Source organism: Lathamus discolor, chromosome 2 (genome assembly GCF_037157495.1).
Source record: "Lathamus discolor isolate bLatDis1 chromosome 2, bLatDis1.hap1, whole genome shotgun sequence".
NCBI classification, from domain to species: domain Eukaryota; kingdom Metazoa; phylum Chordata; class Aves; order Psittaciformes; family Psittacidae; genus Lathamus; species Lathamus discolor.
The window spans coordinates 134,752,447-134,774,721 of record NC_088885.1 but is presented as its reverse complement, the minus strand read 5'-3'; the positions used below and the strand labels follow the sequence as shown (position 1 = coordinate 134,774,721).

The following is a 22,275-nucleotide window of genomic DNA, read 5'->3' as shown; positions in this document are numbered from 1 at the left end:
TTAGGAGCAGGATGAATCCTGGGCTATGAACAACTAAACTCGGTGCAGGGAGCTGCAGGGCGGCAGCAGCAGGGCTGTAACGCAGGAGCGTCGAGGCAGATTAAAGTACGCAGATCCCTGTCTCATCTCTAGCGACCATGGAAGTGCGCTAATCCAGAGGTGCCAGCTACCCAGCTCCTGGTCTGGCAGCCAGATAAGGCAGGGGCTCTATGCAGGGCCGTAGCTGAAGAATGTCCTTGCAAACGTATTTCAAGGCCGTGGCTGGTACTGGCTTTATTTTTGAGGGAGGTCAGATACTGTGGTTACAAATCCGGAATTGTCCTTAATAATATAGTGTTACATTTCTTGCACAGACTTAAGAAATCATCCTGTTAATCAATACTGATTTTTTAGTAAGCTGGTGAAAAAAATTATTTAGAATCAGGAGGTTTACAAAATACATTAGTAGATACCCTCCCTGCCCCCCGTTAAACATTCTGGAGCAGAAAGTGAGGTGGGGAGAAAGCTGAAGGAATCAAGACTAAATAAGATTAGTGTAGCTCTGCTAGCAGTAGCCTTTAAAATGTAAGATTACAGCCCTGATCTCACTGGCTCCAGTGTGTTGGCCCTTTGGGGATTTTTATGTAATTGTATAGGTTCATGACACATGTATGCCACTAGAATGCTTTAAGCGAGCTTCTGTCTGTTTTGAATAATATTTAAATTCATGGAAAGCTAGTCCTCTTTGCCTTGACATGAAAATGTGTCTCAGTTAGTGCTGTTGCTAATGTTGGCTGTTTACTTAGTTTGAATTGCAGAAATGAATATCGGCCTGAAAAACAGCAGAGGTTAGTTTGAATTATTTTTGTTGTTGTTGTTTTTTCCAATCAAATTGTGTAGAACTGGCATCATCCCTTAAATTTTCAAAAGAAATCCAGAAATCCACCTTAGTTTAACTTATGTTATTCAGTGTTTTCATTCATAGTAGTCCCTATCGTGTAACTGTTACTTTTGTGCACGTTGCAACCTGTGTTTAGAAGGGTCTTTACAGACTTAAAAAGTAATGAAGATGCATTAGATCAGGGACTCTTGTTTGAACCCAGGGTAAAACTCATGACCTGAAAACGAGCGGGACCCCAAATGCTCATTTCGGTTGGTAGCTGGGTCGTGCTGTGCCTTCAAGAGCACGCTTGTAGCTCACCTGTGGCCCCAGTGGTGGGGTGTGGCCACTGAGATAAGTGGCTTGCTCTTAAAAGTGAGGAGGAACCATAGAGCTTTCTTAAATGACAGGCATCTCTCCACAAGTTGAGGACTTTTTGTTGGATCAGTCCACAAGCAAGCATACTGGGTACCACTTCAAACCTGCTCTACAAAGCTTACAAGAAGATACCTACAGAATGAAATTTTGCAGAGCTGTGGCATCTGTTCAGTGGCTCTAGTTTCCTTGCTCTGTCAGTAATCCTTAGGGAAAGGATCTATGCAAGCTAAACCACCTTTTAAGCTAACAGGCAGTCTCTATCTCTCTCCTTAGCACAAGTCCCACTTCCCATAGAGTGAAGAAGCATTCTTGTGGGGAGATGGGGTTTGCTTCCAAACACCTTTCTGCAGTGCTTCCTTGCTTAACATCTGGCTGATGTGGAGCTGCAGAGGAAGGAAGAAGCAGCTGATCACCATCCAGACTACCACCTGAAATACATTAATAGATTTATCCCTGTAATTATCTGCTGTGCCCAATATGTCACCCTGAGCTTTAAATTAGAGAGGCCATGGTTTGCTCTTCCCTTGTTGTGCTGCAGCTGAGACCCAGCTGACTCTGTTCAGAGTAAGCTGGTAAGTGGTTGAATCCTGGTAATGGCCCAGGGTTTGTTTATAGTGATGGGTGCAAGCAAGAAGCATCTGTTTGGTTTGGACACAGGGCACACTATTTAAGAAGCATTTCACATACACTCTGGGTAGGACCATCAGCTCTGCTCCCTCTAGTAAGGTAGTTATTCAGTGCTTTCCCCCACTTTAGGCTTTTTTTTTTTTTTTTTCCGGGCTTTCTCAGTCTTTAATGACCTCACTCTGACATAGATCCTTAACTCTTGTTCTCTCACCCGTGCCCTCCCAGGTCAGATAAAGTAATTTTATTTCATATTTTTAAACAAATAGCAAAACAACCCCCAAAACAAACTGATTTCTGTTTGACCCAGGTAAGCCGCAAGTGGTTCTTTGTGGTTTCTGCCCTTCAGATAGCAAGGGAGGAAAATGCCTAAGCACCACAAGGAATTTCTAAGGTTGAATATGTGGTATTTTCCACTGTATCTCTGTCCTAAGGGGATGAAGAGGGAACTGTAGGCTAGTCAGATGTGCTGCATGCTAGGGCACTCTGCTAATCTTGCTGATCTAATTACTGTTGGATTTTTAATTTTTTTTTTTAAGAAAAACTGATAGTAAATCTGTAAGCTGGTGTGTCAGCAGCAAAGTATTCAATATCTCATTAAATGTATCCCCAAACCTCCGGTGTGTACACGAGACTTGCCAACCGTATAGTCACATCCAGCATGATGAACCTTTATGAACTAGTTTTAGCCTGAAATTCAAGCTGTCAAAACCAAACAAAAAATCATACAAAATTATGTGAATGTTCTTTGAAACCTCTTTATTAAGTGGTAATGATCAGACTCTTGAGATGATGCCTTTATTTTTCTTTTTCACTTCTGTCCCCTTCACTTCCCATATACTTTTCCTTAAATTAAATTTTGGTGGCTTTTGCTGGTTTGGTTGTTGGTGGGTTTTGGTGTTTTTTTTTCGGAGCTCTTCCAAGTGCACTTTTTCTTTAAAGCATGCAGGTTGCAGTGCCAAGATACCTCAGGCTTTTTGTTCCATAGCAAATGTTATTTCCTGCAGCACCACTCTGAAAAGCAGCCATTATTCGCTTGCTATCTGAAATTTGCTGAGCTAGCAGGACAGGAACAGCAAGGCTGCTTACCTGGAAGCCAGGCAGCTCCAGGATGAGGCTTGAGAACTGGCTGGCAGTGTCTGCAGGTGCTTATTAACTCATTTAACCAACTTTTAAAATCCTAAGAGTTGATACTTATGAGCAGGTTATAGAATATTATAGAAAGGTATGGTCTCCAAGTCTTCAACTATTGCAGCATTGTGGAAAGCTGAAAGTCTGGGGATGTGTGTGTCATTTTACTTCCTAGTATGCCTCAAAAGGTGCTGTTTGCCTTTCCTTTGTACAGCTGTGCTGTGCCCAGTTGCTAGAGTTGAGAAGTTGTGCTTTAAATGGAGAGGGCAAAGCAACAAAGTTCTTTAACATTATTGTTGTTTTGCAGAAAAGCAGCTTCAAAGCTGGGACTGAACTGTAGGGGTGTCTTGACAGAGTCTGATGCTTGGTCTACTGGACATGCCTTTTTGTTTTATGGCTATTTTCTAGCCAGAAAGTGTGTCAGCTGCTTGCTGCAGGAGAGTTGGGCAGCTTGCTTACAGCCAAAACCCCCTTGCAGCAGCCTTGACTTTGCCATTCACAGCTAAAATGCTGTTGTTCTCATCATCCAAATCTCAAACCTGGTTTCTGCAGTGGTCTAATATGAGTGATATTGTTTTCAGCTGCCAAAGTGTGTGTGGGTTGGGGTTTTGTCTTGCATGTGTATTGTGCTGAAATTAGGGTATCACAGTACTGCAAAATATTTGTTACTCTTAATATGGCATTCAGTCAAAAATTATTTTCTTAGAATGTAATTCCTGAGAAACAGAAAAAATCAGGACAATACTTTTAAGTCACCAGATATTTATTAAGGATGTTGCTTTTTTCAACTGCTGTACCAAAGCTGAAGGTGTGAAGTTTGCTTGCTCAAGTAACAGAGCATCAGTTTGCGCAATGACTTAAGAACTGCACTGCTGCATATAAGTTAATTTTGTTTCTCATCTGAAAGAATTCAAGTATGTTGCATGTGATTCTCAGACCATGAAGGTGCCCACCTTTCTTCCGCTGCCTCTGAGTTAAAGTCAAGTACAGGTCTGGATTGTTTGTAGGCCCAGTAGCAAATAGCACTGAACAGCAATGCTGCTTCAGAGGTTTGTGATTATTTTTTTCTTATACCCCTCCAGCTTATGACATTCACTTTAAAACAGAGTGAAGGAGTGATGAGTGCTTTCTTATAGGCTTAAATTTCATACTTGGTGACACCTTTGGGCTTGTCATCTTTGACAGCAGCCTGTGATTTCTTCCCTCACTACCCTACAGCAGATACTGCTCAGTTCAGTGTGTTTGTAAACTGAAAGTAGGCTGATATCTCACTGCTTTTCTCAGGATTTTACTAGCTGCTTAGGTATAATTATGAATTAATTTATTAAAGTCCAAGGCTGCAGAGTATTTCAAACTATTAGTATAAAAAAAAAAGTTAAGGAATGGACTTAGTAGTTCATAGTTATTTGCTTACCTGAACAGCCCTGAACTTCTTGATGAAATAAAAGCTGGTGCTATTACATGCCAAACAATTGTGGTGATTAGCTTTTGAGAGGTTGGTGTGTTGAATTGTTTTCATTCCATGGATTCTTGAACCGAGAGGGATCTTGACCACTGCCTCCTGTTTGCAGTGGGCTCAGGACTGGCAAAGCTGAAATCTGCCCTTCCACAGGGTCCTGGAGACGCTGTGGTCTCTCTTTTGTTAGCCTGTCCTAAGTGATTAAAGACCTCCTTGTGTGTCTGTGTTTTGGCTCTTGGACAACAAAAATATCTGAACCCTTCAATGCAGAAGCTCTGAAGGTTCAGTTAATTTTTATTTATTTATTTTCCCCCATCAGGATGTCATAAACTTGGTATTGTTGCACTCAAAAAAGAAGCACTTCATGCCATTTCAAATCAGAGACCTGTTTCCTTAACAGGACTTTTCTGTATTCCTCACCTAAAGCACTGTGTCCAGTTCTGGGCTCCCCAGTGCAAGAGAGACATGAAACTCTGGGAAGAAGTCCAGCTAAAGGGCCACTAGAATGACTAAGGGTCTGGAGCCTCTCTCCTGTGAGGAAAGGCTGAGATAGCTGCTCCTGTTCAGCCTAAAGAAGAGAAGGCTCTGCAGGATCTGAACAGTGTGTTTGGGTATCAGAAGGGGGGGTGTCAAGAGGACAGGAACAGACTCTTACTGGTCCTGCCAGGCAATTGGATAAGAAGCAAGGGACGTAAACTAAACCATAGGAAGTTCCACATGAACTTGAAGAAATGCTTCTTCACTGTGAGGGCAACTGAGCATTGGAACAGGCTGCCCAGAGAGGTGGTGGAGTCTCCTTCCATGGGGGATACTCAAGAGCCACCTGGGCACAATCCTGAGCAATGTGCTCTTGGTGATCCTGCTTGAGTAGGGAGGTTGGACCAGATGACCTCTGGTGGTCCCCTCTGGTCTCAACTATTCTGTGATTCTGTATTTTTACCTGTAGTATTTGTTACTATGTGATAAACACTCGTCTATGTTTTAGTCTCTCCAGATGTTTCTAAATGCTGGTTATGGGTCTTCTATCTACCTGTGTCTTGTTTTATCTTCTGTGTTTTTTTTCCATCTGAAGCCAGTCTCTGGTTGCTACTAATCTGTGGTGGATTTGAGGTTTGTTCAGGGTTCTTCATCCCCTTTTTAAAGACTGTAAAAAGCCAGTTTGAAAACGCAGTTGCTTAGATGAGCCTTTTGACTGATCTGTTTTTCTGGGGTGACTTAGAGTGTGTTGCTAGTATGCTTTATGTACAACTACAGTTGATATTTGGGTACACAGAAGTTGTGGGAGAGAGGAAAGCAAACTCAGGTTTGTCTTATGTTTATACAAATCATTAACTTGAAATTTTATTTTCTGATATATTTTTCTTATTTTGAAGCTGAGACTGTTAGATAGTATGTTTGCTGATGTTGTTTGAGGATCCTCTGTTTTTCCAACTGAGATTTTCTGATCTCTTGCAGCAGAGCTTCCTCCTCCATATACTGCCATTGCAAGCCCAGATGCCAGCACTGTTCCTGTAATAAATTGCCGTGTGTGCCAGTCGCTAATCAATTTGGATGGCAAGCTACACCAACACGTTGTTAAGTGCACAGTTTGCAATGAAGCTACGGTAAAATGGGTTTTTAGCGTTTTCTTTTTGAGAACGAAAGTGGGGGGAAAATTGAAGTAAGTGGCTGGTAGAATTCATGTCCTCACCTACAAAGAATGAGTTCCTGCTATCCCTGCAGAGGACCTGTCAGCACAGCTGACTGTGGTGTAGCTAGTGTGAAGATTCCAGAACTGCTGGCCCGAGGACGGTCAAAAGCAGTTAGGATAAATCTTCATGCTTCTGAGCTGGCTGTGCAGGATGTTTCCTTCTGACGAGGACAAAAAGCAAACATGTTTAAGCAATTGCTCTCCTGTAAAGAAGGGTGAAGCTGTTTTTGGTGGGATGAAAAGAACAACTGGATTATTTTAAGTGGAAGAAACAAAGTAACTAACTCATACCTCTCTCTGACTGTATGTTTTCTTCCTGCAGTACTATTCAGTCAGTTGGTTAGCTTGCTAATAAACCACAATGCAACAGTCTTGACGTGCATAAATTCTAGGTTCTTCCCCAGTGGTCACAGACCTTTTTGCTCTTCTGTCTTCTTCCCCTTTTTGTATTTCAAGTCATCAGTATTTGTCCTTCTGCTTCTATTTATTTATTTATTTATTTTTCCTTCCTGCCAGTTTTAGTTTCGGGATCTGATATTGCAGCATTCCACAGCTATGGGGGGTGTTTGCCTGAAAAACGCTGGATTGGATTTATATTATGAAAAGAGCTTCAAAATACGTTCTGAAAATGGGAAGCCTTAGCACTGTAGAACTTTATTCTTCTTTTGTTTCTTCCTTTTTTTTTTTCTTTTTATCTAAGAGAAAGTAGAGAACCTGGCATTAATACGCACTTTGCCTGCCAATATATAATGTTTCAAGCCAAAGATCTTGCAGCTTTTGGTTCACTGTATGAAAGGGACCTGGAAACTTGACTCCCACGTTGGAGAAAGATAATTTCAGTACAGTTTAAATTAAAATTACAGTTCAGTGATGTCTAGATAGTCTCTTAGAGACTGAGAACCAGACTGATGCTTTCACTGTTGAGTAAAGCCATTGTACCAGGCAAGGAGGCTGGTTTGATGTTTTGACTGTATTTTTTTTGTTTTAATATACCGCTACTTAAGCTCATTTTAAAGCTCACATTTTAAAAAATTGAAGTTTTAGCAATGACTTGAATTAGTCATTGCTAAATACACAAATGTTTTTTCCATTAGTTTGCAGAATCTCTTTTTTTTTTTTTCTAGTGAGGAAACTTGCACTTCTTTCTCTGGAAAGAGAGAAAGCTTCTAATTTTGTCTTGACTCAGATTTCCTCTGTAAGGGGAACTGTATTTCTTTGTTAGCCAGAACTTGTAACTGAAGTTGTTCTGCTTTGTCATACTCTTAAGAGGAAAAAATGGGAATTGCTGTGACTTCTGATGTGTGTTCTTTTGTGGTTTTTTTTTCTTTGTTTGTTTAGCCAATCAAAAACCCTCCTTCAGGGAAGAAGTATGTTAGATGTCAATGTAACTGTCTCCTTATCTGTAAGGATACGTCTCGGAAAATAGGCTGTCCAAGACCAAACTGGTAAGAATAAAAAACTGTAAGTGGTTTGAGAGAGTTTTCTGTAAAGCTGTTTTGTGTTGAATATTTAAAACTGAGAGGTTCAAACCTGTACCCCTGTACACTGGACACTTGCAGAGCATTATTGAGTCACTGCAGACACAGGTTGTGCTAGTGTCAGTTTTGAATTAATTTTTTTTTTTAGATTAAAGAGGAAAAATTGTCTTTTTTTCTAATTTTGTGATAGTCTCAGATATGCGTTTCCCAACTTAGCTACTTCATAAGGAAAAAAAAATCTTATAAAGAACAGGGAAGAAAATACTTGTTTCTGGGACATCACTTTCATAATTTCTTGCAAACTCAGTTATTGTAAGCACACAGGTTGCTCCCTCTGCCTAGCTTGGACTGGTGACTTCAGAATGAAATGGGAGAGAGCAGTAGGTTGGCTTCAGCCTAGTTCTTCCTTCTTTATTACGCTGAGTTTTCAGTCTCCTCTCATCTCTTGACTTTAATTTACACATTCTTTATAAAAGAAACAAGCTTGATTGACATAGTGAACGAATCTTACCTTTGGGCTTTAGGTGTTAAAGATATCACTGAGGTAGGAGGTTTTTTATTGTAAATGGTGCAGCTCTATCAGGAGAAATTGAGATGAAGGCTAGGTCTGCAAGTACATGTTACTGCACCAAGAGCTCTGGTTGCTAATCTGTTGGCTATTCTGATTTTGAAACATAGTTTAATATTTGGGATGGATTTAATTATTTATTTATACCTAATGCAGTGTTGAGGAAAACTTAAAAAATTACAAACATTTTCTAAGTGTGAAAAAATGTTCATGGGATGCTTCAGTTGTAATATAGCATATGGTTGATAACCAAGCAGAATCAGAAACTCCTTAATGTTGTTAAAATAATCCCAAAAGCATGTATCTCAGCAGTTTTTCTATGATGGTAAATGTATTTACCTTACTAGCAGATGAGCAAACTTGGGGTACTTTTAAAGAGAGTTGGGGATATGGCCTAAATGGAAGGCTCCAGATCGAAGGGAGGCCTTCCAGAATACAATTTTGGTTGTATATGGAGAGAGATGCAGTGCAAGGTAAATAATGTTTTAATTTTTCCCTTCACTTTCTTCATGCTAGGAAGTCTGATGCTTGTTCTGCTTTGAGTTGGTTAATTTGGGTACTGTCATTTTGGACAAACAAGTTGTATAATTAAACTGGAAACTTGACCATAAAAGCAAATGCTTACAAACTGTTTTTTAAAGTAAATTGATTGCATTTAGTCAGCCTGGAATGGTTTTCTTTTTTAATTCATTCAAGTTTAATGGAATTTTTACTGTACAAATATGGATGTGCTGCTTATATTGACGTGGTTATAGTAGTGTGGGAAGGAGGAGTATCTGACTTGGGAAGGAGAATGAGGTTATAGAAGAGTCCTTACCCTTTCTGCATGTTTCACGTGGGTATGTACATTCCAGATCATGGGCTTGCCTCAGCCAGGGTATTAAGATTGCATTTTTCTGAGGAGTGTTTCTGCCGTATGATGGCAAGTCTTTGATCTCTACAGGGTTCTGGCTTGTGTGGCTGATCTTGCAGTGAAAAAGAATGTTTTGAAAACTGAAAAGGAAAACACTTTGGAGAGAGACCAAAACTTGATACATTGTCTGTTTTCAAAAGCAGATGATAGTTTAAAAGCGTAAAATATTTGGTAGTGACTGAGCTAATAGCTTAAGCGCATCGTCCTTCTCTTTTGCTGCCTTAATTACATGTACATCTAATGTTCTTAACGCAGTAGACGCATCATTACTCTTGGTCCAGTAATGCTGATCCCAGAAGAGCAGCCAGCTCAGCCTGCCTTGCCAGTTCAACCAGATGGAACTAGAGTGGTGTGTGGGCACTGTGGAAATACGTTCCTTGTAAGTAAAGCACCACGTTTGCCTTAACCTCGCCGTGCTATCCTGCAAGCTATTTGTTGTAAGCACATTTTAGAGCGTATTGCCTCACAGTATGGCATCACTGAGGAATTAAAGCTTCTTCTGTGCTCACATTGCTATGGATGTTTGTTCTGTATGTGGTTCTGTGTTCTGCACGTGTACGGGTAAAGCTCAAAGTCAGTCTTACTGGTTAGTGATGTGAGAGTGGATGGTGCTGGCAAAAAATGTTACAGTTCCAGGTTCTGTTCTGCTTGCAATGATGGGTATGTTCTGCAGTGGCTAAGAGAGCTGTTGTGCCGTTGCTGTATGGGCCCCTGAAAGCTGTTTATTATAGCATTTGCCATTAGCTTATCTGTAGTTGTCACAGAACTGGAGATTTTGGTGTCTCTGTGAGGCTGACAGTTGATCCTGTTTTTGAAGTGGATGGGTGCAAGAATACTCATTTGCTGTTGAACTGTTTGTAGCCTTTTACATGGATAAGTGGCTGCCATGCTTGAATACTGATTGCAATGCACAAGTTGGCTTTAGCTTCAGCACCTAGCAGTGCTTAAATATTTGTCAGGTTTGAGAGTTACGGGAAATGGCTGAGTTAAGTGGTACAGCTGAAGGACCTGAACAGTCACCGGAGTGGTGTTACGTTCCTAAAACAAAGGATTGTTTCAGGCCAGAGAACACTCAAGTGCATTTTGTGAAAGGAGAAGAGCTTAGGGGATGGCACCCCATGTTGGCTTGTATCAGCAGTGAGAGAAGGGTTCTCTTGTGATGCGCTCTATAATGGAATAGACTTGTGCCTTCAGGCTTACGGATCAGTGAGGTGTGCTGTAATGGCTTAACTACTGTAGTAGATGATGAATACAGAGACCAAGAGATGGCTCTTACACTTTTTTTTTTTTTAAGGGAAACTAGGGAATTGATTATGAACTTACAAGTAATGTGCTGCCTACAAAACCATTAGATGCTTGAGAAATATTCTGTCTGCATTTAACCCTTCTAAATGCAAGTCTGTATAGGGCCTTAGCTAGTAAGAACATAATAATGTTACTAACAGAAAACTACTGGATCTACAGAAGAAAAAGCTGTCTCAATTACATACTTTAAAACAGGATTCTTTTATTAAAGGTTGCCTTTTCTTCTATTTTTTTAACATAGTAGTATGTAAGTAAGAAAATAAGTAATGAAGTGCTGAGTACCTGCATGAACACTATACTTTGATACAGAGTAATAATTTAATTTTGTAATGCAATTATGCTTTTTAGCACAGCTTTAAAACTGCACAGGTTAAAGTAGTGCTGTAGAACAGTTATGGTATTAAGTTTTAATGTGGTCTCAATGCACAAGACCTTCTACTATGTGATTTTCAGGGTTTTTTGGTTTTCTTTTTTTTTTTTAGTTATTAGGGAGAGTCAGTGTTATGAAGTAAAATTCTCATAACTAAATTACTGGCTGAACTTTGAGGGCTTTCATAAGTATGGGAGTTTTATTCATCTTTCTCTTGTATTTGCTTTCTGTAAGTGCAGCCCAAATTAATTCTGTAGCTTACACTATGAACTTCTTTAGGTGATCATAAGGCTAAAAAGCACCAAACCCAGAAAGGCTGATTTTGCTCCTAACTACTAGATTATGCCTTAAAAGGCTAGGTTTTCTTACTTGAAATTTGTGCATGTGACTTCAGATCTGATGGTTGCTTCATAGTCCCATCTGCCAGTAAGACCAATTTACTACTTCACAGAACATTGAAAAGTAACTATTAAATTCATTAGAAATTTGAAGCTTGAATTCTTTTATGGTAGTTATCAAGAGACAAACCCTTCTTTCTCACTTTACACAGTGTTCCCACAATTTTCTGTTACTAAGTTGTGAGATTCTGCAAATAAAACTTTTAGTTAAGAAAAATCAGGAAATTGCTTGGGTTTGAAAGTGAGCAGAGAAGCAGAAAAGAGAAGTGCTTTAGCCAGCCTGGAAATTCAGCTTCTGCAGGGGTATTTCTGCCCTTTGCTATATCCACATTGTAAAGCAACTACGTAATGCTGAATGTTCTCAGCAACTCAATAAGGTTTTACTTTACTTGGCAGTTAAAAAAATAAATAGACAAGGAAAGCTAGAATTGCTGGAGTGTAAAAGTCAAGTTCTTAGTTGCTTGTTCAGTGTTCTTTTAACAGTATCAACTTGTTCATCACCTTTCCAAGATTCTTTTGTTTATTTGTGTGTAAGTATGGGCTGGGCTTTCCCTGCCTCTGTGTGCAGAGGCTGTTTTTGACAAACTGTTGAAAACATGCTTCATGCTATGAAGTGCCTTAAAACTATCTCTGTCTTAGTTGAGAAGATGACTTAGTACTGAGGCAATACTGAACTATCCCTAGTTATTCTTATTTTGTTCATCAGATTATTTTTTTCTTCAGTAACCTGATAGGATGCAGTCCCTTGTGTTTCTCTTTCTGGCAGCTGGAGTTCAGGCAAGTGGAAAAAGTGGTGGAATAGAAAAGGAGGGCAGGAGGAGGGTTTAACTGCCTTGCTAAGTTGCAGTCTGATCAGGTTCAGGGTTTTTTGAGAGCTTCTGGACTTGGTCTGTGGCTGAGATACTGTTTCGGTCAGCAGTAAGGCATTCACTGCAACCCCTCTCCCAGGGGTCTCTGGCTCTGAAGATTTGTGGCTGTCAGAGGCTGAGTTGACTTTGGAAATGTACCTGTGTTGTCCTCCCCTCCACCATCTGTCTGCTACCATCCTTCTTTTGGGGAGACCCTTGAGGACAGGAGACCAGGAACAAGCTATGGAAGCCAGATGCTGTAGGCTAAGCACTGCACTTTGTCTGTTGTGCTCTGTCAGTTTTATTTTTCTAAATCTCACCAAATATGAAAATTATTTCTTCTGAAATAATTGAATAGAAAACCCTTTCTCCTCCCCACCCCCTTATTTTTAGCTCTGCCTTGTACTGAAGGTACTGAGAAGTATTTTAGGCTCAGATGGAAAAAAATTGATGTGTTTTTCTAGTAATTTCCTTGATAGATGTCTGGTTTTGTCCACAGCTGAAACATTGAAGAGCTCTCTGAAATCTTCATCTGTGTTTTAGTACATGTAACCAGAGGTTTGGATTATTGTTTATTGTATTGTTTCAATTGGAAAAATAGTGTTTATTCTCAGTAGGGAGTTAAGCTTCATGAAACTGTAACCTCAAATTTTCCTAACAAGATTAGATACTTTAAAGCACTCTGGAATACATGTAAGAAATAGCAGGTTTAAGCATTGTGCAAAGTCAGTTTGCCCAAGTCTTTGTAAACAGATAAAGAACAACTATGTAACTGGTATTGTAATTGGATACTTCAGGACCAGGAAAAAAAAAAAAAAACCCACGACCTGATATCTTTTTAGTGGAGGATTATCCCCATTAGAAGTAAATAAAACTGAGGGAGACTCTTCAAGAGGCAGGAAAGGGCACCCTACATACTACAGATCAGAACCTCTCTTGCATCAAAATCTGCTTGTACTGACAAGGCGTTACAAGCCACATCCTCTTTCTTTGCCCATCAAATCATAACTCTCTTCTCAGTGTTTAAATGGTGCTGTGCTGTGGGTAGGTCCCGTTTTCTGTACGAGGATGAGCTCTGATCTGTGTTCATAGCAGTTATAACAAGGCTGTTCACTTCAGCAGATCAGCTCCTGATTTCTCACAGAAATAAGGCTCTGAATGAATGCATTGGTGGTCTGTGCTGTGGCTTCTTTTCCTGCTGGTAATTTGCAGTGTGAGTTTTGCATAAATTAAGTAGGAAGGGGAGAATTATATTTCACCAGGAAACTGTGTTAACTGTCCACTCGAGAAAGGCAGCAGAAGAGAGCTGCAAGTACAATATAAATGCTTGCAGAGCAGAGAACAGTAATCCTCCCCCCCTTGTTCAAACATGTTTAAAATGCTTGTCTGATACTTCTATTACCACAATTAAATTTAACAGAAAACTGTTGTTTTTAAATGAGTCTATGACTGTGTATCCTGGGGTTGAGGTAGTTCTAGGCATTACTTTCACTAAAGCTGTTTACCAGATTTTTGACTGTGCATGGGAAGTTGTGACCGTATCATGTACATATATCACCTTTTTAAAATGTCAACAGTAGCCAGTGGTGGTCTCTACTGGTATAAAACCTGTAAAGACATGTACTTTCTCAAATATTCTTTAATCTTTCTGTGCACTGTTTTCACAAATGATGAAAGGGTTGGGGAAAGATGGGAAAAGGCATCTATCTGTAACTGTGCCAAAGAAAACACATTTATTTGGATTCAGGGTATATGCACAGTCCTGGAAATAAGAGAAAAAAAAACTGTATTAATATCATCATGTTGCTCATACTGTGCCTGTGCATGAAACCACATTACGTCAAGTGAATCTTGTAATACTAAGGCAAGTCATGGGAAACGTTCGGATGGAAATCCCAGTCAATCACAGTCCTATGTTGCCACTGACAAAAGGGCACTGCATTTATGGAAGAAAGCAAGAAACAAATCAAATAAAGCCTGAGAAGCAGAATGTTTTCATAGTGATGTTTAGTATGAAGTACAACAAACACTTTCTCAGGCCAGTTTTTCAACCTTTTTATTTTTTTTCTCTTTACAGTGGATGGAGCTGAGGTTTAACACACTAGCAAAATGCCCACACTGCAAAAAAATGTAAGTTCTCTCAAAGCAACATAAATTAACTGCTAAATGAGTTGCCAGAGTTTTCTTCCATAAAGTCTTTGGAGTAAAATGTCTGCCATGCTGGTTATTTTACCAAGCTTATCTGAATTTCAGGAGTAAAGAGCATGTTATGTGCACATGAATTCTCCACTCTTTATGCACGTCAGTAACACTGACAAATTCAACCTGTGTTTATTAAAATGCTCTGCTTGAATTGCTAGAGGCATAAATAAGCTGCTAACAATAGACAGGAATGGGTTCTTAAAATTAACAACCTGCATCCTTGAAATTTTATCACTTCAGTTAATCAGATGTCATGTTTAAATGCGGAACTTGAATTGCCTTATTGTAAAAGGAGGAAATGAAATAATTTGGTCTTAATTTGAAAGAGGTTTTACCGATTTCATAAAGTTGACAACTAACTTGTATTAAGTATCTCAATGCATTAGCTTGTTTAATGTTTATGAATTGCTGTGGAATAACTTGTCTACTCACCTGCTATTTCTTCAGTAAGGAGAAAAATTAGAGTACAAGAGCTGTAAGAGTGGTTTATGGTTTGGTTTTTGTTTGGTTTGTTTTTTGAGTGTTTGGGCTTCCTTATCTAAGGTCACTTAGTTTGAATTGTTAAAAGCTACACTACTAGCATCTCTAAATTTGTATGGAATCTTAACCACAGGGTGCAGGTCCCTTGGGAAGCAGGAGGCTTAGGGTAAATGTACTGTAGGTATTGCATAGCATAGTCTTCTAACAGTGGCTGAAATCTGGTACTGGAGTATTTGATAGAGATTCAGCCTGCAAGTATGTTTAACTTGAGGAGTGTAACCCATTGGGTGTGGAGTAGTTGGTATGTTGTAGTTTGCTTAGGTCAAAAAGCTCATGGTCTTGATGAGATGTCGCTTTGCAGGGGTGTTCTTACTGGCTGTAATTGCATTCAGTCCTTTCAGTCCTGGGGGGATGGGTTGGTGTTTTGTGCTTTGTTTTGTTAGTTTTTAAACTAATTGAAGCTTTGTTTTATATTTTACCATGTCACACTTGATAGTTGACCTCGGCATTTTTCTTTACTCTCACTAGGTACAAAATCATTTGCTGTTTAATCTTTTTAAAACTAAAAAAAATAAATCAACAAAACCCAAACAAACAGAAACCCAACCTAAACAACAGCAAAAAAATAAACTAAATTCTCCAAGGAACAGTCTAAAAGTCATACTATGTGATCTTTTGATCTGTCTTCTGTTGATTTGTTGCTTGTATTTTAAAATCCAGCTGGAGTTTAAGGATTCCTTAGTATTTTTGTCTGGAAGGTGCAAAGCAGCTATCTGTGTGTTATAAAACCAGAGCATCTCTGCAGCACAGTTTGTGAAAATTGCAGCTTGCCTGGCACTGAATTGCGGAATACAAAATAAACTTTAACAAATAGACATTTCTGTCCTTGGGTTGAGGATGCAAACTATGGAATACTGTAACTTAGCTTTGAATGAGTTGCTTGATATCTTCCGATGATTGAGATGTGATGGTCAAGAGTTCTGCATTTCCAGCAGCATAAACATTTATAATGCATGGATTTAGGGCACAGTATAGGTGAGGCAGAGCTTTGATTTGTGATGATGGGATAAATAACTGCAGTGACCTGCTGCTTTCTATCAGCCCTTTGACAGAGGTCGTCATACCTGTAGCCAAGTAGTCAGAAGGGAATGTGGGGTTCTTTGTTTCAGCTTATTAATGCAAAACTTCTTTCATTAGTAGCTGACTAGTCAGAAGCAAAACTATTTTTTCCTTCTGTTGACTCAGATGATGATTGCCACTGAAAAAAGGATAGTGTAGACTAAGGAGAAAAAGCACCAGAGGATAATACCTGGGAGTGGGAGAGAAACTGTTTGTTTTTACTCTTTTCATCATCTTTTGTGTATCAAAATACAAAATACCAGACTCTTATCAGCCTGTTTCCCAACAGACTGAAAGGTTTAAGGAAGGCTTCTGGTATTTCTCTCATGTAATGATGGAGAAGCAGCAGGAGCTGTTTTTTGTCTGCTGATCTCTTGCCCAAGGTATATATTAAATCATCTAGATACTTCAGGATCATGAATTCAGTTCCTAGCAAGAGAATTGAATATTACAAGGTCTTGTTTCAGAATGTCAAATCTCCCTAATTTTTTTTTTTATTTTCCTTTAGAACCTATTTATTTTTCTCTTTAAGGTCAGACAATGTGATGAACTGTAATGAATTTGTAACACTTTTGCCCCATGAAGTCTGCAAGACCTTTAGGAAAGAAAGGGATTTTGAAACCCCATCACTACTGTGGAAGCTAGTTTCAGCAGTGCTGTTCACCTTTAAAATACTGTCATTTTGATCTTCCTCTTAAAAACCCTTCTAAGGGCATGTCTGAAATCCTGGCAATAATTCCTATTACTTGAAGCACAAGTGACCCTGCATTCTTTCCTGTGCTACTCCTTTAGTAGCCTCTGTCCCCTGTGGTGGTTTTCCCCTCTTCTAATTACTACCTGATGCTAAATTGGCTTTGCTGTCTTTTATATCTGCTGCCGATGCCCAAAGGTCTGGCAGGTGCCTTTGCTTCCTTAGCAGCAGCTTGGAAAGAACAAACCGCTGGCTGCTGTGTAGCTTTTTAGGGAGTTCACCCTCAGTAGTCCCACAATGCAAACAACTGCTTCTGCAGTTTAAACATGTTCTTTTGACCCCAGTTTTAGTATTTCTGAATGTGCCTGTCAAAGTTGTTGCAATTGGTAGGGTTTGGGGTAGAGTTTTAGCTTTCTTGAGTCCAAGTTAGTTTGGGTGTTTCATATGTAATTTAGGGTGCGTAGAGGGAAACCTCACTATTTAGAGTGTCCCAGTGGCTAATATTGCTGTCAGGAGATGAAAAACAAATTACGGTTTATTTGGATTACTAAATATTCCCAGGTCTGTTATGTGACTACAGAAACATAGACTGTATATGTGTTTTATCTGTGCCTTCTGTGAGAACAGAAAGGCAGTTAATTTAAGATACTCTTAAGGTTTCCATTTCTTTTTTTTTTCCTGTTTTTGAGGTGGTGGTTTCTCCCCCAGCCTTTTTTACTGTATAGGAGGGGACAGAGAAACATGGGTGGAAAATACACATGGCTATTAAAAATGCATGCACAGTTCAAAACAGGGTTGTAAGTCAGACAGCTCTGAAAGTGAAGGTCTCCTTCCCAAAATGAACTTTGTATCCGTGTGAAATACACAGTGCAGTGAACATCGTGTTTAATTTAGGTATATTGAACCTGACGTTTCTACCAGCTTATCTTAAGGTATCCAGCTCTGTAATAGAATTAGCTGTCTGAGTACACAGCCAGGAAATCTGCAAAGGAGGGAACCTGAGGTCAGTTTGGCAAGCTCAGTGGTCATCAGTTCAGCTTTTGGAGAAGTCTCTTCCCTGTCCCCTTTTATAAAACTTCTTTCTTTGGGTGTTTTTTTTTCTTGTGTAACTTGGAATCAGACAACATATCCCTCTTCTAGAATGGAAGAACACTTCTACAGGAAGTATTTAGGGTGGCTTTTGGTAGGTGGGGTGGAGGGAAGTGTCTGTGTGTGAGAGGGTGGTAAGATACCATTATTTCCTCAATTGGGAATTCTCCCACCTTAATCACACCCCCAATCCCGTCCCGAATGTGAATGCTGAGGCTTTCAGTAAGAAGTAATTTCCCATGAGAAGTTGATGAGCAGAACAGTTTTGGAATATTTCCTTTTCAGAAAACATGTAGTAGATGGCTTACGAGTGGTCCCAGTATTCAACCCTTGCCTTGCAAGCTCAGTATGTAAAGCTTGAGGACTGTCGGTTTGTGCCTTTTTTTTTTTTTTCTTGGAGTATTTTAGAAATTCCTTGTAAAGAAATAGTATTGGAGTAAAGCTGCTTAAACCAATCTGTTTGAAGCCTTTCTAAGATAAATGCTTCAAAAATTCTAGTCACATGCTAAGCATATGAGGCCTTACTATTGCTAATTAACTGGAGCCAGAAATTTGGTCAGTCTCATGACAGATGTACTACTTCAATAGCTCAGCAGTATTTTCTTTGTTATACATTCATCTTGACTATGTTGAACTATCATGAGATGAAAATTATTTTCCCTTGCATGTTTGAACGCAGAGTATAAGCATCCCAGTATTTCCGAAAGCATGTTGATCTCTTGGAATGGAATGAAGTACTTAACTAATGACAGCATGCTTCAGGATGCTTCCAAAACTACCTCCAAGATAGGTGGTACATGTCTTATGAAAGCACCTCTGCCTCTCTAGGCCTTTCAGTGGACCTACACATTAACTGTATTTCAGTGGAATTAAATTGTGTTCCTATTCTCCTCATTAGCAGAGCTGTATGTGATTGCAGATGAGTTACTTAAGATGTATTGGCTAAGCAATGCTGAGCTTCTGGAATATTTTTTCTAACCTGTAATAAAGAATGGAATGTCTTTCTTGCATTTTGTGTTCTGTTTGACTGAAACACTGTAATTGTTAGCTTAATACAGCAGTTAGAGACAAAGCTGTCTGTCTTGGAGTTCATAGTCTAGATGATGAGTGACAGAACTTCCAGGGGATTTATTTACCTTGGTTACCAACAGTGATTTTCACTGCTCAGGTAGCTTCTGGTAGAATCCTAAAAGAAAATTGAAAAGTAAAAAGAACTCGTCATGGTTTTGAAGTTACTAAGATGTGTCTAGAGGATTTCAGTCTTTGGAAATGTTGAATGTGAAAATTTTTCTATGTTTGTGACTTAAATGTTTGGGATTTTTTATCTTCAAGAAATAGGGTAGAATTTTAGCCAGTCAACAGTATTGAGTGAAATACTCCATCAAAGTGCAGGTTGTTACATGACATTTACAGGTGCTGTTAGTTACTTGGGTGCAGTGACTGTATTAAAGCCATGTCTTAAAAGTCTAAAGGGTGTCTTGCAACCTACATAGAAGCTGCAAAGCAAACTTGGTTTTTGCAATTCAAAAGGCCCCACCATACTTATCTGGGTGCAGTGTAGATCTAGGAGGTAGGTGCACTCAAACTGTAGGCGTGGCACCTCTCTTTGTTGTAAGCAGCTAGATTCTTAGATACTAGATAATCTTCACCAATAGGTCAAGTTTAAAAACAAGCATGTGGACTCTCTCCTTTACTGCTTGGTAAAACTGTAAACTTTGCCTACAACTTTATAAACTTAAGATGGCGTATGTGTATTGCCGTTCTGTTCCCCTTCCCCCATTTAGACTGAACAGTTACTATTTATGTAAGGGGTTCTGTCTGTGGTTTGTTTTTGCTTTTAAAATGCTATTTATTTTCTAACAGTTCTTCTGTTGGAAGTGCACTGCCACGGAGGCGCTGCTGTGCATATATTACAATTGGAATGATATGCATCTTCATTGGAGTTGGATTAACTGTGAGTGGTGTATTATGATATACTTGCAACTGTGTGCCAAGGGTGTGTGGGTACAAGGGAGCACCTTGGTTGGCATGCTCTTCTTTTCCCAGCATTTGAGTAAAACCTAAGTTTGTGTGGGTTTTGTCATCTGTATTAAAACCGTGGACTTAATCATCTGAGTTGGCCAGCAAAAGGAAGTGTTCCTAAAGAAAAAATACTCTGGCACTTTGACAGTCTCTTCTTTCTGATGTTAAATTTAACTTTTCATCTCTTGTTTTTTTATGAAAAATGGTTCACTTTATGAAAAATACTGGAACATCTTGCTCTTACCAGGACTCTCAAAACTTCCAGGTTTCCAGAAATACATACTGCTGAGAGTATAGTTCCAGTGGAGGGGAATGGGATTCCAAAAGTTAAACATGTATATGCCTTTATAATTTGTGTGTGCTCTAAGGAGTAAAACCAAGTAATAAGCTATTTACAAATGGAAAGGCTTACATTGTTGTTACTCTGTTAGCCAGGAAACTGTCTGGCTTGCGTGGCTCTGAAGTACTTGATACTTGTTACTTGAGCCAGCTTTCTACCCGGAAGTCCCAGGAAAACACAGATGTGAGGAAATACCTGCAGTTCAGTTCATATCTGTGACTCTCATTATACCTCTAACTTGTATGATAACCCGAATAATTTTCTGTGTGACCTTCAATGACTTACAAAGGATTTTCCAGTTTCACTAATAAAAACAGTGACAGCCAGAAATAAAACCAGTGACAGATCTTCTCTTAACGATGTTACTGAGTTGAAAAATGTGAACACATTTCTCCATGAGGTTTGCCCAAAGGCTCGTATAGCCTGCATCCTTGGTTTAGTTTGGTTTTTTTTGGGACCCAGCTGGGTTAAAACCCTGAGGAACGTGTTGTCTGACCTTAGACTTGGCCCTGCTCTTATCTAGAAGCTGGCACTAGAGACCTCCTGATGTCCCTTCCAAGTTCAATTATCCTATGATTGTGTAAAATTAAGCCAATAAAATATCTGTTTATTCTCACCATCGTTAAAAAGGTGCTACAGTGCTTCTCAGTATAATTTGCTCTTTCCTGAAGAGCAGATAGTGCTGCTGTTTGACACTGTTGTTTTCTTTTTCTAGGTTGGTACACAAGATTTTGCCAGGCGGTATCACGCAACGTATGTTTCTTGGGCTATTGCTTATCTCTTAGGTTTAATCTGCCTCATCCGAGCCTGCTACTGGGGAGCCATTAAAGTCAGTTATCCAGAACATAGTTTTGCGTAGAGAAATTTAGATTATAGCAGATGAACATCTATTAATTCTGGATATTACATCATGGACACTTTTAAACCTTCCCTGTAAGGATTCCATTCTGTTCAAAGTAGTTGGGGGTCTCTAAGAACAAATGTTCATTGCACTACGTAATATGCAAATAGTTTGTTTTGCTGCTGGATTCCCTAGCTCTGAATACTAAAGCTGTGTTTACATGTTCATAACTCTTGTCTTTATAGATGTTGAATTTTATTTCAACAGACAGTATTAAGTTTTACATTTCCTTTGTTATGTTAAAATCCGTCTGCCATTTTTCTAGATGATCAGTAAGAATTCAAAAGCAAGAGTGTTTATAAGTGTTTCTACAGTAGCTTCACATTTGTACTTAACATTTTAACTCAAATTATATCAAAGTGGCTTGCTTTAAAACCTAAGCAATAAGCATTTTGCTTGAACTGCTTACTGTATCTTTTGCCTAAGATCATAGTGACCTTATTCAGGAAATGAAAGTTGTGAGTGAACTTTAAAAGACTGACACTGTTGCTAGAGAGACATTTGTAAACACTGTATGCTCTGAGATTTTTCAGGTAGAAAGATGCTGTTTTAGTAGTCCAATTAATTTTCCATTTATCCAGGATTGGATTGCAGTTAGGATAAATGCTTTCTTCTCAAGGATCCTTGGATGTAGGTGTTTGGGTTTGGTTTGATTTTTTTTTTTTTTTTTTAATTTTTTATTTTTTTTAACTGGCAAATCCTAAAAGCCAAGCTCGGATAACGGAACTTAACTCTGGTTGTATGTACAAGTTCCTTAACAGGGTCTAAGGGAAGCATTTCGTGTGACTTTCGTAATACTTCAATGTCACATAGGTGACAATAAGATGGTGATGGGCTGCCTCTTACTTTCCTCTGATCATGTCGGAATTTCCCTGTTTGGGAGACTGGAGCACTGGTCACTGCAAAGGGAGACACTGTAAATTCACATTAACTGCTGTAATAAGAAAATGAGCAAATTATAACGTGGGCCATTCCATCGAAGTACATCTAGTCAATTTAGCACTGACTTGTGAAGAGAATACGGAAGCAGAATCTTTTCTAATGATGTATTTACAAGGATTGAGGGACCAGTTCTTGCACTGCCCATCTTGTAGTTTAAACAAGTTCTTGCTAAATTTGGAAGGAATGTCCTGAGTGATTTAGACGACTGTAGTGATTTAGATAATGGGGTCAGATGGGTAAATTAATGTGGATGTTTCAGGGATACATGTAATTTAAATTATCTATGTTCCTGCGAAGACAAAATGATACTCAGATAAGGATTTTGGAGCACAATAAATGTAAATGATCAAACTGTAAATGATCTGTCTTTGTATGATGCTAAATGTATAAAAGCAGTAGCTCAGGATTACAATGTACCTTTTACAAATAAACTAATAAAGAAATAAAGATTATTATTCAAACTTAAAA

The 22,275-nt window shown here is 39.1% G+C and overlaps 1 protein-coding gene across 2 annotated transcripts in view; it reads left to right on the top strand.

The window, feature by feature from the left end:
* Positions 1–22,275, top strand: part of PIP4P2 (phosphatidylinositol-4,5-bisphosphate 4-phosphatase 2) — a 23,234-nt gene extending 959 nt beyond the window's left edge. Inside the window, exons 2-8 of one of the 2 annotated variants that reach the window (XM_065668566.1) lie at positions 786–827; positions 5,907–6,055; positions 7,480–7,586; positions 9,356–9,479; positions 14,099–14,151; positions 19,466–19,556; positions 20,680–22,275. In XM_065668566.1, the coding sequence (XP_065524638.1) occupies positions 800–827; positions 5,907–6,055; positions 7,480–7,586; positions 9,356–9,479; positions 14,099–14,151; positions 19,466–19,556; positions 20,680–20,823 (696 nt within the window). In that variant the 5' untranslated portion in view covers positions 786–799 and the 3' untranslated portion in view covers positions 20,824–22,275. The remainder of the gene's footprint in view (positions 1–785; positions 828–5,906; positions 6,056–7,479; positions 7,587–9,355; positions 9,480–14,098; positions 14,152–19,465; positions 19,557–20,679) is intronic. The other variant, XM_065668565.1, reaches the window with a different exon arrangement.